This window comes from Clarias gariepinus, chromosome 16, assembly GCF_024256425.1.
Source record: "Clarias gariepinus isolate MV-2021 ecotype Netherlands chromosome 16, CGAR_prim_01v2, whole genome shotgun sequence".
NCBI lineage: Eukaryota > Metazoa > Chordata > Actinopteri > Siluriformes > Clariidae > Clarias > Clarias gariepinus.
In genome coordinates, this window is record NC_071115.1 from 23,621,526 (window position 1) to 23,637,714 (window position 16,189).

Consider the following 16,189-nt stretch of genomic DNA (forward strand, 5'->3'; position numbering starts at 1 on the left):
TTTTATTTAACCACCACACTCAGGCTTATTTTGGGATTTGGCCAAAAAGGAAAAAATACTCACTGTTTTTGACCAAATTATGTGAACATTTAATTGTTTTTAGCGTTCTCCTTTTCCCATGTGCCAAACCAGAATACCTCTCCTTAGAGCTAAAACTTAAATCTGCAAGCAAAAATAATTTTTTTATGTTTTTCTTCTAAATAGCCAGACTTTATATTTTTAATGTAATATTGAATAGTTTTTGGCTGTTATTTTTGGCAAGTGTTTGTTCCTCATTTTTAGTCCAGTTCCTGTACCTGACCAATTTCAGAGAATTTTTTTTTAAGCCACACAGTAACATTCAAGCAGAAAAACATCTAACTCACAGTAAAACATTTGTTCCCATTTTTTCTAAATCTGTAAGTTAATTTGATTTACTTTGGAGAAATGAGGTGTGGCTCAAGACTTTTTTCACATTACTGTACATGACCAATAAGACATTGATAAGACACTGATCCAGTATCACTCAATCTGCAATGAGCCCTCTACTCCCCAATATGCTCAATGAGCTCCACCCACAAACATGAGATTTCCTAATAAAATATTCCTGTCTGCTTTTTTAGCATGTCATTGTGTGCGTTGCTGCAAAAACTGAGTGTCACTTAAAAAAAATAAAAACCAGCTGTGACATGGCTGTTTTCTTGGGTGAGCTCTTAGTTTTTTTTTTATTGGTGCCAAAATATCTTCCACTTCTCTAAGACTGGCTCATATTCATATTTATAGTTTTCCTCAAGTTTTACTTCATGTGGGGCTTTTGTGCATCACTAAATACAGATGAGTTGTGTCGGTAATGTGCTTTGCACTTAAATTGCAAGCTGATGAGACAAAGAAAATCTAGAAAAATTAGTCTGGCAGAAAATGTTATTTTGTTTTCTCTAATGCACGAAATTGTTTGCTGCAGACGGTGATTGATGAATGGCTGGATGACTATAAACAGGATAGAAAAGAGGGTCTTCGAGAACTCTTGAATTTTGTGGTTGAGTGTTGTGGCTGTAAAGGTAAGGCATTAGATTTGTTAGTGTGAAGTCATGGAGTCTCTGAGACCTTTAAAACTTGTACAATATTGTTGTACCTTAGGCTCCGTAACAAGGGCGATGTTTGATAGTATGCAGAATGCTGACATCATCAGTCACCTGACTAAAGAGTTTAATGAGGTGAGCAGAATGGTGGTCAGGGATTGGGGGACATTTATTAAAAATAAACCATGAAAACAAACACTAAATGCAGTTCCACAGAATTAGAGCTTTTAATGTCTTTTATAAAGTCTACTGTGTGTTTTCTGTGCTTCAGGACTCAGTAAGTTACCCTTTGGCTGCCGGGGGGTCTCAGGGTCGACGGTTTCGTGATGGACTGTGCGAGTGGGTGTGTCAACTTGTGCAGCGCTGCAGACACAGTCTGCTCTATGATGAATTTTTATTCTCTTCCCTGATTGCCTTCCTCACGGGGCTCGCTGATTCGCAGGTCCGAGCCTTTCGACACACCAGCACGCTCATTGGTGAGGGGTTTCCGAAAGTGTATCACATTTAACCTTAGTAGAAAGGCCTCTAAAAGCATTCCTACTAGAAAAGCAAAAAAGCATGATATATAGACTGTTAAAGATGTGGTAATTCTGTGTGTGTGTTTGTGTAGCCATGCGTCTGATGTCTGCTATAGTGGCGGTGTCTGCAGTGGTGTATGCTCAGGCTGACACAATGCAAAGACGCTATCAGCTGGAGAAAAGCAAGAATGCTGCACACAGAGCAACTGAGAGACTGGAAGAGCTCCAGAATGCCTACAGCGAGGTCACACACACGCGCTCACACACACACACACACACACACACACACACACACACACACACACACGCGCATATATATGTACCAGAGTTTACACTGGTATACTATATGTCTACAAAATCCACTATGTCTCAGTAGTTTGGGAGGCAGCATTGTCCTTGTTTTGGTAATTATGGTAACCGGTCATGGTATTAATCCATTTGATAAAATTCATCAGACACTACAGAGCTGCCTGGTTTACAATAAGATTTGACTCTATCCTGGAATATTATTAGAAGTCATGATAATTTTTTCCTTTATGGCATAACAGGCAACCCATGGCAGTGTACATCAACCATTTATTATCAGATTATCAGATAAACTGCAATCTTATTTGTTGTTAAATGGAGCAAGCCATCTGTTTTTTGTTAGATGAGTGTCTGTGCTTTGTAGCTAGCTATGTAATAGTATGACATCATAAATTTGAAAAAAGGGATTACCAGTTAAAATATAAATAACATAAGCCCATTTTGTGCCCTGATAAATTGTACTGGGAATTTATGAAAATTAGATTAAATGTAATGTTACACACTCACTCTTACTCATCGTCTCTACCGCTTACTCCTGTATTTAGGGTCACGGGGTGTCTGGAGCCTATTCTATTGCAGGACGCATACACATACACATACACACACTCTCACACTCATTCACACACTACGGGCAATTTGGGAATGTCAGTTAGCCTAATGTGCAGGTTTTTGGATTTTGGGAGGAAACTGGAGTACCCAAAGAAAACCCACCAAACACAGAGAGAACATGCAAACTTTATGCACATAGAGACGGCAATCGAACCTGCACCCTGGTGGTGGAATTCGTCACTGTGCCGCCCAAAATTTTAGTAAATCTGCAGAATTGTATTGTGTATATTTAGTAAAGTGTGTGTCTGTCTGTGTGTAGCTGATGGAGCAGCAGGAGGAGTTGCGCTCTTTGATGAACGGGATCTTCAAAGGAGTGTTTGTTCATCGGTATAGAGACAAAGTTCATGAGATCCGTGCGGTCTCTATGGAGGAGATGGGGGTGTGGCTTAGAGAAAACCCCGCCTCCTTCCTTAACGATGGACACCTCAAATACTTAGGCTGGATGCTACATGACAAAGTAAGTACACACACAAACAGAGGTATCAGATTTCAAGTATTCACATTTCAAACTGATTTGATTCTGTAAAGTTATTTTGTGACAGTTTCTATTTGTGACAAAACCATTTTATAAACAAAACTGGATTGAGTTGAATAGATCTGAAGAGTGTGTGAGTAACGTCTGTGTTATTACGTGTGTGTGTGTGTGTGTCCACAGCAAGCTACTGTTCGTTTGCAGTGTGTGTTGTCTCTTCAGAAACTTTATGCGGAGAAAAGTTTTATTGGCCGTTTGGAGCTCTTTACTAGTCGCTTTAAGGTATATTTGTGTGTGTGTGTGTGTGTCCATGTTTTTGCTAAATGTGTTAATCTTTGCTGCATGTGTGTCTTGAAGGAGAGGTTGTTGAACATGGTAATGGATAAAGACTCTGATGTTGGTGTGGAGGCAGTGAGGCTGCTGCTGATCATTAAGCAGTAAGTGTGTGCGTTTGAGTAACTTGTGCGTGTATGAACTACATGTACCTGTTTTTTCTTTATCATGGCTTTATAAAATTATAATACAGCCCTTTAGGATATTGTTAATTATTCTTTTACTCAATATTCTGTTTTAAGACTTGAGACCCTGTCATCACTCAGAAATAACATTGCTACAAACATACAGTACATAGGTTTTTTTTTTTATAAAATGTTATGGAAAGGCATAGGTGAGTTTTGATAGAAAATAAAGAAACATATTACTGTTTTATTCAAATCATATTTTATAGTCATGTTTGTGTATAAACAGGAACACAGACGATGGTTTGTCTGAGGACGAGTGTATGCGTGTGTATCCACTGGTGTTTGCTGTACATAAAGGACTTGCGTCTGCCGCTGGAGAGTTTTTGTACCATGTGTGAGTTTATCACATTCATCATCCTCATGATGGGTTTACTCTACAGGTACAGTGATGTCTGCATATATTTGTTTGTAGGCTGTGTGCTGAGGTGGATCATGTACTTGAAAAAGAAGAGAAAGAGAGGCGCAATGTCACTTTTCTCAACCTGCTCACATGTTTCTTTATTCAGAGCAAGGTAACGTCATTATTATTTCAGTACATCAGGATTAGAAAATTCACTAATTGTTTTTTATAAAAAAAAATTATATTTGAACTACATTTAATCATCTAAAAGGATAAAAGTGGAGGATTTCTAACTCTCTCTAACTTTTCTGCATAGACTTGAGTTTCCATTTGCTTTCTAAATTTTGACAGCCCAATTAATGAGCTTCCTCTAGATGTCCATACAGCTAAGTATCTGGCAATCTTTAAACGACAACTATAGTACTTCAGTATCCCCCCCCAGTACTTGGTTATTAACTAATAGTAGGTTAGTAGCCCAGTGTAAGGATCTATCCAATGATGGAAGCTACAAAGCACTTTTGTAAATCACTCTGGATAAGAGTGTCTGCCAAATTCCTAAAGGTAAATTAATTAATTAAAAAAATGGTCCTTTGAAAATGGGCTATTAATTAATTAATTCTGTGACTTTGTGTTGTGTTCTCACGTGATGGTATTTGCAAGCTCACACAACTAGTTTTTTTTTTTTTCCCTAACCATGCAGCATTAAGGTCATCATACACAGACTAGAAAAGCCAGATCTAAAAGTTTTTAGCCGAGCTGCACTTATTGCAGTGTTCTTGGCCGATGCTGACCTGCTAATGCAGATGCTCTTTTTTCTAAGAACTACAACCAGGCGTATGAATTTTGGAACAATTCTGTACACTACCACATTGACTTTAAAATGAAACACACAAAATGTGAGAGAAGTCAGGACTTTTAACTTTATTTCAAGGAGTTTGACAGACTTGTGGCAATAACTGTTTAGGAATCACAGTCGTTTTTATACACGCATATTTTGGATGGCTCAAAGATAATAGAACAAAAAAATTCAAACATAAGGATTTCCATTCATACTTTTACTTCCTGAAATCTAGAACCCATGGACATGACCAAATGCTGAGTTTCCTCCTTAAGATGCTTTTATTTCAACTGGTGGTATACAGAGGACAAATACCAAAAAAACATCCCTGTTCCAAAATTAATCGACCTAACTTTAGAATTGTCAGCACACAAACAAATTATAAATGTGTTTTTTTTAATGAAAAAGTCAATTTTATATCATTTGTGATAAAACACAGATTTTTTTATTTGCTTTTAATTGAATTACAATTTCTCCAAAACTGAGGGAGGTACTTCCTTTGTTACTGATCAGACAATTGCTGGGCAAATTGAACATTTTGCCTTGATTCTGATTAATGAATGACTTGTTGTTAATACTAATAATTAGGGATGCACCGAAATTTCGGCCGCCGAACATTTTCGGCCGAAATAGCATTATCGGTTTCGGCCGAAACGTAAGAAAGCGCCGAAAATAAAAGCCGAAATTGTCGCCACGCCTCTCCCATCCTCCCGTCTCGTTCGCGCTGTCATTACGCATCAAACACGGAGTATGTCGGCGGTTTGGAAGCACTTCAAAGTTTCAGATGAGGACAGCAAAGTTGCAATATGCAACATTTGCTCTGCAATAGTTTCAAGAGGGGGTTCAACAGCAAAGACATTTTCGACTACAGGTTTAATACCACCTTAAGTCAAGACACGCAATTGAATTTGTGGAATACCGTCAAACAACGTTGGTTAAAACTAAGCCAACTAGCACATCAACACCCTCGGTTGCCACAGTTTTCGAAAAAATTAAGAAATTTGCAAATGACAGTGCTAAAGCACGTGACATAACAGAGAAAGTAATGGAATTCATTGCTTTAGATGACCAGCCGTTTTCAGTCGTGGAGGACATTGGATTTCGTAGGCTAATACACCACATTGAGGTTAAAGGTTTGATTTATTTATTCTGTTATTGCAATGTTGTTTTGCACAGTAATTTAAAATTGAAGTAAAACGTTCGTAAAGGCACTAAAAGCTAACACAGACTGAGTGATTTTATTCAGTGCAGTATGTTCTTCATGAGAAGAGGAACTGTGTCTTCAGCCAGAAAACTGAAAAACTTTTGTTCATAAAGATAAACCTGCTTCTTTTGCTTAAATTAAAAGCAGACCAATTTAGTGTGTATAGTTATGTTGTTTACAGTAAGAGGTTGGATTTATTTATTTTTCTTCTGTTTGTGCACTGTTGTTTGGTACAGTAATTTAAAATTGAAGTAAAAAAGCAGCTAGCATTTTTTTTTGCACAATTTTGTTACAGAAAGAAATTTTATTTAGTTTTGTTATTGTTAAACAGCCTTATTACTGTTATTTATTATCAATAAAAGTTTGATTGCTTAATTAATTTGTAGTTTTTTTAATACAAACAAAAAGAAAATATTTTAAACATGTTTTTTAATGAAGCCATTTTCGGTTTCGGTATCGGTTTTCGGCCAAGTGCATCCAAAAATTTCGGTTTCGTTTTCGGCCCAGAATTTTCATTTCGGTGCATCCCTACTAATAATATAATAATAATATAATAATAATGTTATTATTTAATTTTAGTTTTTTGCTTTCAGAGTTTAACATTTGTACTGTAAATCTCCTCAACTATTAAAGCTGGGATATATGTAGTGTGAATAGACAAGCTGTAGTATATTTTTACCAGGAAAGTACATGAACACACAATGGGGAAAGTAGAAAAACTAAACAACAAAAATAAAAACCCGAAATAATTGACATGGGTGAGATTGCATCGAGGTTGTGAATATTCATTTTAATTATTATTATTATCTTTATTAAATGCCCATTACTAGGTCAGAGTTGTTTGTACAAATAAAAACCAACTAAAAAAAATTCAGATGGAGGGCGAAGGCCAAAACGTGCTTCCTCTGAGACCCAAGCTTTATTAACTGCTGCACATTCCCCGGTAGGGGTGGGTATAAAGGGAAGATTGATTAGTGTCTCTATTATTGACGTGAGAATGAGTTTTAAAAAAAATTCTAGTGTTTTGGCAAAATATTTTGTTAACAAAATCGCTGGTAATATAATTAATAAGCAAATTCCACCCTCACCCTTTCTTACGTTTTTATCTCTAAATTATCACAGAGCATCTAATGTGGCACGTTAAATACTGTACTGTTAGTTTTGTTGAAATACGCATTTGTGTGTGCCAGTATCATGAACATGCTGCGTACCTGGTGGACAGCCTCTGGGGTGTGGCTGTGTCTGAGCTTAGAGACTGGGAGACAATGACATCGCTGCTGCTCCAGGAGAATGGAGATGAGCAAGGTGTGTATCGCAAATGCAGTGTTGCGTATGTTTCAACTATGGAAGATTACTTATTAATAATTGTGTGTGTGTGTGTGTGTAAATTAGGGCTGAATGATGATGAAGAGGCTGCTCTAATTGAGCTGATGATGTGTGCAGTCAGACAGGCAACAGAGGGAACTCCACCTACAGCTCGGTCCCTCGGGAGGAAGGTAGAGGAGAGGAGGGGGAGAGGGGGAATATGAGACGCACTGATACTCTGACAGATGAATCAATATATGCATTTGTATTTCAGAATTTAAAAGGCAGAAAGCAACAGATTTTGGAAAGGAAACGCATCACCAATCATTTCATACCACTGCTGCCACAGTTACTCACTAAGGTAAACAGAAACCACATGAGTTGGTCCTTGATGTAATTTAAGCTAAAATAAAATACTATATTAAATGCTAATAAGATGACCATAGCTAGCTAATTACATAATAGCTAAACAAATTATGAGCAACTTGATAAGTGTGAGAGGAAAATAAAAATTATTGAAATTTTGATTAATTGGTTTGATTGAGGGTCTTCTGCTATTTGTGAATTTTGCTTTGGGATCAACAAATCATTCAAAGTGCCAGGACAGTCGACACCCTAAATTTGCAGAGGTTACTTTTCTAAATGTGAAAAGAAAAAATTTTGAATGTGGTCAAAAAGTGCCTATAAATGCCTATTTTTATAGTTTAAACTTTTAAAAAACACTTTTAATTTAATTTAAAAATCAGCTTAATATATTACCCTTAAAAAAAGGAAAAGTTAAACCCGTATACTGTACAGTACTGTACTGCTGTGTCTCCCGCAGTGCTAGAATGTAAAATACAGATGTTACCCCTATATGTACTGTAATTCATGCAAGCGCGTTTTTCTTTGGTATGCGCTGTCGTTTGGTACAAGTAGGGTAAATACAGTAATAATACATCATCCTAAGTCGTGTATTCTGCTACGATTGCTTTGTGTTCTCTCTATAGTACTAAAAAATGCATACAGTACTATTATATTTCATATGAAAAATTTTGGTGAATTTTACAACAATATTTATGTTTAAAAAATTTGTGAATTTGTAGTTTTTAATAGTTTAGCATTAAAAACACATGAAAAATTGTATATTGGCATAAAAATGGGGATACATTTTTTTTCGGATATTCGCAGTGTTCGTGAAACTGCAGAGGTTTTCGCAGACAATTATTAGTTAGGTTCTAAGGGAAAAATCCGTGAATGACTGAGACCACAAACTCTGAAGCGCCATTTTGCGTGGGTCGAGTGTATTGCAAAAAATCTCCAGCTGCTCAATTGTCCATACCATATGTAGCTGCCAAACGTAACCATTCTTAAATTTTCACAATAATATGACAACAATTATACAGAAGAGACAGACCAGCAGCTTAAAAACATTTGCCGTTTTGTCTGGCAATCATACATGCCACGGATATTGCTGCCAAGCCAAATAATTATAAATTGATGGCTAAATCTACAGAAAACTCGGCATATTTCCCTTTGTTGGTCTGAGACATGAGCGGTGAGCTGTGGTGATCTTTTTTCCAGTACTAAATGCTCTCTCTGATGGTGAGCTGCTTGTGGGTATACATAAGTCTCTTGAGACAGCTTGTTTAGCCTTGTAAGGTTTATTCCATGCCACCCTCACCATTTCAGTGGTCTTCACTGCCTACAAGGGACACAAGTATGTAAGGGCTGACCTCGGCTGTCACTGTTTCACTGTAGAGAATGAATAGATGCAGCTGAAAATGTGTCTGGCCTAGAGAAAAGCCACTAGAATTTTCTTTCTGGGCTTTACAGTGTGTTTTTTTTCTTCTTCTCTGTGACTCAAGACTCTGTGTCTTGTGGCATTGTGGTTCATGATTTAAACCGCTTTGGATTTTTCTATAATGTAATATTTCATTAAAATGTACTTGGCAATTATAGACAGAAAATGCACTATTATTGAGCTTTCAATATTTGTATATATAGTTTTTCTTTATATTAAGGCCTTTTTTTCGACATAAAAAGTGGAGTAATGGCTTCAGGTAGGATATAATGACGTATTTCTCACAACAGACAGCATCAGTGAATTCTTCTGCCATGTTTATACTGTACATTCAAGGACATCTGTATTACATCTTGGGTGAGGTATCTGGTTTTTCGATCCACAGAGAGAACCTGTAACAAAGCTTTCTGTTGTTCCACACAATTGCTTTTGTTGTCCGAGGGTGTTGTAAGCTAGTTCTGTTTCCACATGTTATAACATTTTGGAACATTTTAGAAATTCTTTAGATTCATCTTGTATTTAAACACTTAGATGTCTCAACTATCTTTGAGGACCTTTCTTTCTTGATGAGGCAGGAAGTGATGATCTCTGTAGTTTCACTTTTTTGCTATCTAAGAATGTGTTTTTTGAACCATAAAAAAATGCCTTACAAGCTCATTGTTTCTGGTTGTTTCAGTATAGTAAGCAAAGAGGGTAACATTAGCATTAATTTATTTTCCCCAAGATATAAAAAAGCAGAAGATTTGGGAGAAGCGAGTACCAAAAAAAAGAAAGAAAAAGAAAAAAGCTGAGTGGGACCTTACAAACCCCAGAGGGAAATGGTACCTACTTCAAAACAGGCGACACACTCTCTTATGTGTGAAATGGGTCTGAATAGACAAAGCACCTGCATGAGAGAGAGGAGAGTGTGTGTGTGTGTGTGTGGGGGGGGGGGGGGGGGTTGCACTTGTACTTGCAACAGCTGCAAGTGTGTGACACCGTGACTAGTTTCTTTTCAGTTGTTTCGGTTTTGTTGAGTGCTTTATACGCCCCTGTTGATGAAGCACTCTCTCTCTCTCTCTCTCTCTCAGTTCAGAGGGAATGAAGAAACAGGAGCCAGGCTTCTGAAAGGCTAAATTACAACAGTTGTCTTTTGCCTCACTCTTTACACACACCTTCATAATAATAATAATAATAATAATAATAATAATAAAACATATTATATGTCATACTAGAAAGTTTATATTAGACTATTAGTATTAAACAAACTGGGCACTGATAAATGAGACTTTTTAGGGAAAAGATTTTAACATGAGCTTGACAAAACCTATGAATTAAATAGGAATAAATTGCAGCCTTTTGCAATTAAATAAAATCCTTTTTGTGGTTTTGATACTTGTGATTAAATTGTGCAGCTGTTCCACATTCACCATGGCATCAACTATAATAAAACTGAAAATAAACTAATATGTATTTAAATTGTGGTTTTGGACACACCATCTAATTCATATTTTTTTGTTTAGTGATTTATTTTCTACATTATAGATCATTTAATGGGGATTTCAAAATTATGAAATAACACATAGCATTGGGTAATTAAGTAACGATAACAAAAAACAGTTGCTATTTTAAGACCCGAAGCTGTTTTGTGCATTTGCAAAACCCATCAAGCACCGTGATCAAGACTTTTCATAGCATAAGTAGCAGACACATCTCAATATCAACTTTTCAGAGGGAATTATTGCATATTTTGGATGTCTTTAGCATTGTTTTACATTATAGAAAGATATAAAAATCAGAAAATTTGTTTTAAGTTTTAAAACTTTTCTTTTTTCAAATATATTTATGAATGTACCTGGAATTCTCTCTCTCTCTCTCTCTCTTATAGTTCTCTGCAGATGTGGATAAAGTAATTTGTTTGCTCAAAGCTCCTCTGTATTTTGATCTTGAAGTTTACGGCAGCACAGGGCGGCTGGAGAAGGTGACAACTTACTTTAATCAAATTATCATGCTTTTTTATATCTAAAAGCATAATGAAAACATGGAATGGTGTTTATACACTGAGGATAATGTTTGTCACTAGCGGACATATCTGTTTTATGATTATATTTGTACAGAATACCTATGAAGCTTGTACAAAACCACCTTACAAAAATTATAATGTCTAAAATTAGTCTTCCGTGTGTTGCTGAATACTTGTCTCACCATTCAAATATGTGAAAACATAAGCAGATATCTTCAAATGAATGTTAAAAAAGAAACACCATTGTCCTGCACTCTTACTGGTCATCACTAAGCACTTTGCTTTTTCATCTGTGTGAAGTTAAACTTTGCTTTACTTGATTGTATTATTCATCTCACCCACTTTGGTCAATGTGAGCACTTTGTTAATGGAAATGAAAAAAAATCCCTTTTTTGTTTATCATATAAATGAAATGTATTTATTTGTTCTGTAACAGGACCTCTCTTTCTCTCTTTTTCTCTTTGTGTGTCTCAGTATTTGGAGCAGTTGTTATTTCAGGTGTGTGAGATTGTGGAGAAGCATCATGAGGAGCGTGTGCTGGATGCGTGTGTGCGTGTGTTGTCGGTGTTGTGCTTTGATCAGTACACTTTCTCTGCGCGTGCCGAAAGAGTCGTGAGTCAGCTTTTTGACTCAACCGTGGAGAGATTTAACACGCACCTTGCCGATGTACTGCAGGTAATTACACACACACACACATTTTTGCTAAAATACTACAGCTCTTGCTTGTTAAACTGTGCACACTTCATCAGTGTACATCACATGCACACATTAGATTGTTTTGAAATCTACTGAAAATCATTCTCAGAAGGTTTGAGGTGTTTGTACCAAAGAGAGGGGAAAAAAATTGATTGGAACAGCACATACGAGTATGATCCACAATCATACCGTCCGAAAAATGTCTGACGCTATGGTGTATATTAGTTTTTCTTTTTCACCCAACTAGGAGCTTGTAATACTAAACAATTTATAAACATCTATGTAGATAGTATAAGGTGAACTAAACAGTACATTTTAGAAACCAGTTTTAATAACAAAAGGTGTCAAAATCTCCCACTGACGTCCTTTTAAATCATTTGCTATGCTGGCACTCAATATTTATTATTGTCCAACATAGTCAGATGATGATGATGATGCCTTTGGTGAAAACTGTCTGGTACCAGAATGTGCATGTGTATCCTTAAAACATGACCATCAGTTCTAATCAACTCAGCCCATACATACGTCAGTCAGTGTATAAATCACATAAACCATTTATTTAGCATAATTTTAGCATAATTATTTTATATAAACAACAGTGTAGGCTCGCCATCCAGCTTCATAATACAAACTTTCCAGCTGTTTTTTTTCTTCTTTTTTTCTATCCGTTATTTTCTCTGCACTTTTACATCAATATGTAGGTGAGTCACAAATGATCCGCACTCTGGTTATGTTAAAACTTCTGTTGGCCGAGACATGTCTTATCAGTGCTTATCATTCAAGGCTACAGTCTCCCCAGGCACTGCTATGCAGGTGTGAATGTTTTACATCAGTTCATTTTTACCTGCAATACGAGAAAACATTGGATGCCCCACTTGTGATTTGCACGTAAAAGCAGCAGTGATTTTTTTTTTTTTTTTTTTTTTTTTGGTGGTCTGAGGGTGTACCTAGTGCCGAAACAACACATCTGTGTATGCTTCCCCAAGAGCGTAAACAGAAGCGTTGGATATCTGCAAACAAAATTTGGACATTTTTGGATTCTTGGATACTCTAAGGAAGGTGTGTTTCTTAAAGAGAATCATTACTGGTGACATGGATTCATTACTACGAGACTGAGAGTGAACAGCAGAGTATGGAACGGAAACATTCTCAATCGCCGACAGAAAAAGTTCAAAAGTCAACCATCAGCTGAAAAATTGATGCTTCCTGTTTTCTGGAATTCTCAAGGGCCGGTATTGGAACAATATGCTCATGACCAGTGTTGGGGGACTTTACTTTTTAAAGTAACTAATTATATTACAAAATTACTGTCTTTAAAATGTCAGTTACATTACAGCGTTACTGTACGGGCATGTTATTCACAAGTTCTGACCGTTATCTTTCTTGTTACACTTGGTTACTCACGACTCAAAAGTCCGTTGAATTCTTTGTCTCTTATTTTATTTTCAACATCAAAGTTCAACAGTTCTTATAATTTTTTGCATAAATTCACTGTGATTATTACGACTTGCTGTATCTTGTAGCTTACGGTCTTGAATTACGGTTACAACAACTTATTTGCTGTATCTTTTAGATTATGGTATTACGGTCTAAAGCTTGTGTTTTCCACATTTCTGTATCTTATCAACAACTACCGTGCGTTATAAACATGCAGCTACACAACTATGGAATGATGTCACAGAACAACTTATTAAATGATGTCACAGTGCAACGTACGATTATCATACTAAATGCTTAACTAATAAACTTAATGCGTAATGCTTAATTTATGAAGTAAAAATAAACACAACAACAAATTTATAAAAATGAAACATGGCTCTTACTGTTAGTTAAACCGCATAGGTGTGATAGGGGTATAACAGCAGAAATAACAGAGGGGGGCGGGTTATCGGGGGCGGGACTTGTAGGACAACTTTCACACATACACAATAACGGATTGGGAATGACTGCTGTCTGGCTCACGGATTACAGAAATTGTCTAAATAACAGATTAAATTTCTCTTATTAAATTAGTTCAACATACTATCAGTAATTTTAATTTATCTGATCTAAAGTAAATATCAATAAAAAAATTATTATCTAAATAATGAAACCATGAAGTCCTACCCTATGTGAAAATTTTGTCTGTTGGACTTGTACCCCATTAATAGAGTAATTATTTATAAAAAAAAAATTCAATACTTAAGCAATAGTAATAATTTTACACCCTGACATATCCTACATGGTATATCCCGCAGCAAGTTGTCAGTACTAATAATTTGTAAATTAATAATGAACGCTAGAGTTTAACCTCTGTAGTTGCATTTAATGTTGTGGAATGGCTTGGATTTAAGACAAACTTGCGTAGTAATAATACTTGTAGACTGTTTCCCATATTACTGAGAAATCACAATGCCCTCTAAAGGTGTGTTTACATTTAACACTGTGTGTGATTTAGGGCACAGCTGACGAGGAAGACGTGTACAGTGCCGCAACTTCCCTGAAGAAATTGGCCATTTTCAGCAGGTGTGCTTAGGATGCTTGTTTGCCCAACGTGTGTAAAAATAATTATGTTGGCTAGCAACGTCATGTGTTAATTGTGCTAATTGGAGCAAAATGTGTACCACATTAGAATTTGTATGTTTGTGTCCGTCAGTGCAAGAGACCTGACTGCGCTGAAGCTGTTTGAGCCTTGCTTCCTGCTGTTGAAGACTGGGATAGAGTCCAGAGAGGTGGATGTGGAGGTAATGTAGAGGGAATAAAAACAGGCAGATCATCTGTAAACCACATTTGTTTAAGGTCATAGTTTTTATTGCTGACTTTTAACATGAACATATTTTCATCTACAGTATTGATTCATCAACAGCTGCACCTTACAGTATATTTTATCAATAAATCTATTGATTATTTATTGATGTATTTTCAAGGTATCAAATGTATTTGATGTATAAGAGTTTATTTTATTCGAGGCATGTGGAACACCACTATGAAAGAAAACACAGGTAATTAGAGCAAACATATCCGCAGCAGTCTGAAGTCAGGGAGTGTAAAATTCCCCAAACTGAGAGCACAGTGTTATGCGCTCAAATGAAAATGTGAAGTATTGATGGATTTAATAATCTACTTTAAACAGGGAGTGTGTTTGGCTGACAAAGAACAAAGTACAACTTGGCGTAAACAAGGCATAAGAGTCTAAATCCAAAAAAATCTGAATAAAAAAAAAACTCGTCAAAGACTGGCACTAATGCTAATGGTTTATAAACAGTGCCTGTTAAGATCTGGGTCATGATGGATTTTTAAAATAGATTTTTAAAGTTGCTGTATTTGGATGTGTTTAGAAATGTAATCAGAAATGTAGAAATAGATATTTTGAGATGTGTACTAATTTTAGTTTTTTTAATTATTTTTGTTAATTGCAGTTAATGTTGTCTGCACTGAAGTGTGCTGTTTTCCATTTGCTGTGGGCGAGGGCGAAGATCTCACAAACTCCTCAACCTGAGAAGGTGCTTATACTTATTAAAACATCAGTGTATTGCAGATAGTTAGCTACTAATGTTAACACACACTTAGAAGGTTCAACTTGCATTGTATGTAAAGGAACAAAACCAAAGGAACAAAGCAAAAGTCTTCCTTAATTTAATTTTGATGTGTTTAAATGAAGAGGTGACCTTGTGCTGTTACATCGGACATCATTGACTCAAAAACTCAATGTTTTTTTTTATTAGAAATTTCAGAAATGTCACATTTTATCAAAAACTCCAGGCTATCATGGCGATGGAGTAAATGTATGCTGAGGGATCGTCTATGTTGAAGCACGTATTCATTGAGCTATTTTTTTATTTTACATCTGTTCATTCATGCAGTTGTATCCAGAATTATTTGCACGTTTTAGAAAACGATTGACATGAAATAAGTGATAATTTGGGTGTTAGCAAATGCTTTCATTGTAAAATAAGGCAAATTGGACAGTTTTCCTTCAGTAACACAAATATTCATAACAATACAGCCAAAAAATGGCTGTATTACCAAAATGTTTGTATTTAGTGGTGATTTCCTTGGCATTAATTTCCGCATTCAGATTTTTTTTAATAGTGTTTCAGAGGTTGCAGGACACTTGTGGTCAAGCATCAGATGGACAACACCATGGGTATGATGTGCCCTACTTTGGATCCTTTTTTTGGCAGACATGATGGTGTACATAAACAAAATGCTCAGATTTTATTTTATTTTATTTTCATCTGATCACAACACACTTTTGTACATGGAGGTCATGTTGATTTTGAAACAAGATTCAGCTAAACTTTCCGGTGCAGTGGATAAAATCATTGAAGACTTGAGTCTTGAGTTTTAGTTTATTTTTTGTGTGAAATGTCAGAATAGAGAGAACCTGATGTGAACAGCAGTTTTGCAGATAAATGCTTGTTCTTGTTACTCAAAAAGATTACTTTTCAGCTACTAATTTATTCACAATGGCCATGTTCAGCACAGCAACACCCTCATATTTGCCCTCTTTATAATTTAGAGCTTTCACTTCGTCACAGAACTATATAATGTGTTC

General features: G+C 36.0%; 1 protein-coding gene across 1 annotated transcript in view; it reads left to right on the forward strand.

Annotated features, from left to right (window-relative positions):
• LOC128545064 (cohesin subunit SA-1) overlaps positions 1-16,189 on the forward strand; it is a 33,143-nt gene that overhangs the window by 3,075 nt on the left and 13,879 nt on the right. Inside the window, exons 5-21 of the mRNA XM_053515401.1 lie at positions 941-1,037; positions 1,117-1,193; positions 1,330-1,534; positions 1,669-1,820; positions 2,751-2,948; positions 3,147-3,245; positions 3,321-3,400; positions 3,711-3,818; positions 3,897-3,996; positions 7,057-7,171; positions 7,259-7,362; positions 7,446-7,532; positions 10,822-10,914; positions 11,431-11,631; positions 14,090-14,157; positions 14,288-14,375; positions 15,051-15,134. Coding sequence (XP_053371376.1) covers positions 941-1,037; positions 1,117-1,193; positions 1,330-1,534; positions 1,669-1,820; positions 2,751-2,948; positions 3,147-3,245; positions 3,321-3,400; positions 3,711-3,818; positions 3,897-3,996; positions 7,057-7,171; positions 7,259-7,362; positions 7,446-7,532; positions 10,822-10,914; positions 11,431-11,631; positions 14,090-14,157; positions 14,288-14,375; positions 15,051-15,134 — 1,956 coding nt within the window. The remainder of the gene's footprint in view (positions 1-940; positions 1,038-1,116; positions 1,194-1,329; positions 1,535-1,668; positions 1,821-2,750; positions 2,949-3,146; positions 3,246-3,320; positions 3,401-3,710; positions 3,819-3,896; positions 3,997-7,056; positions 7,172-7,258; positions 7,363-7,445; positions 7,533-10,821; positions 10,915-11,430; positions 11,632-14,089; positions 14,158-14,287; positions 14,376-15,050; positions 15,135-16,189) is intronic.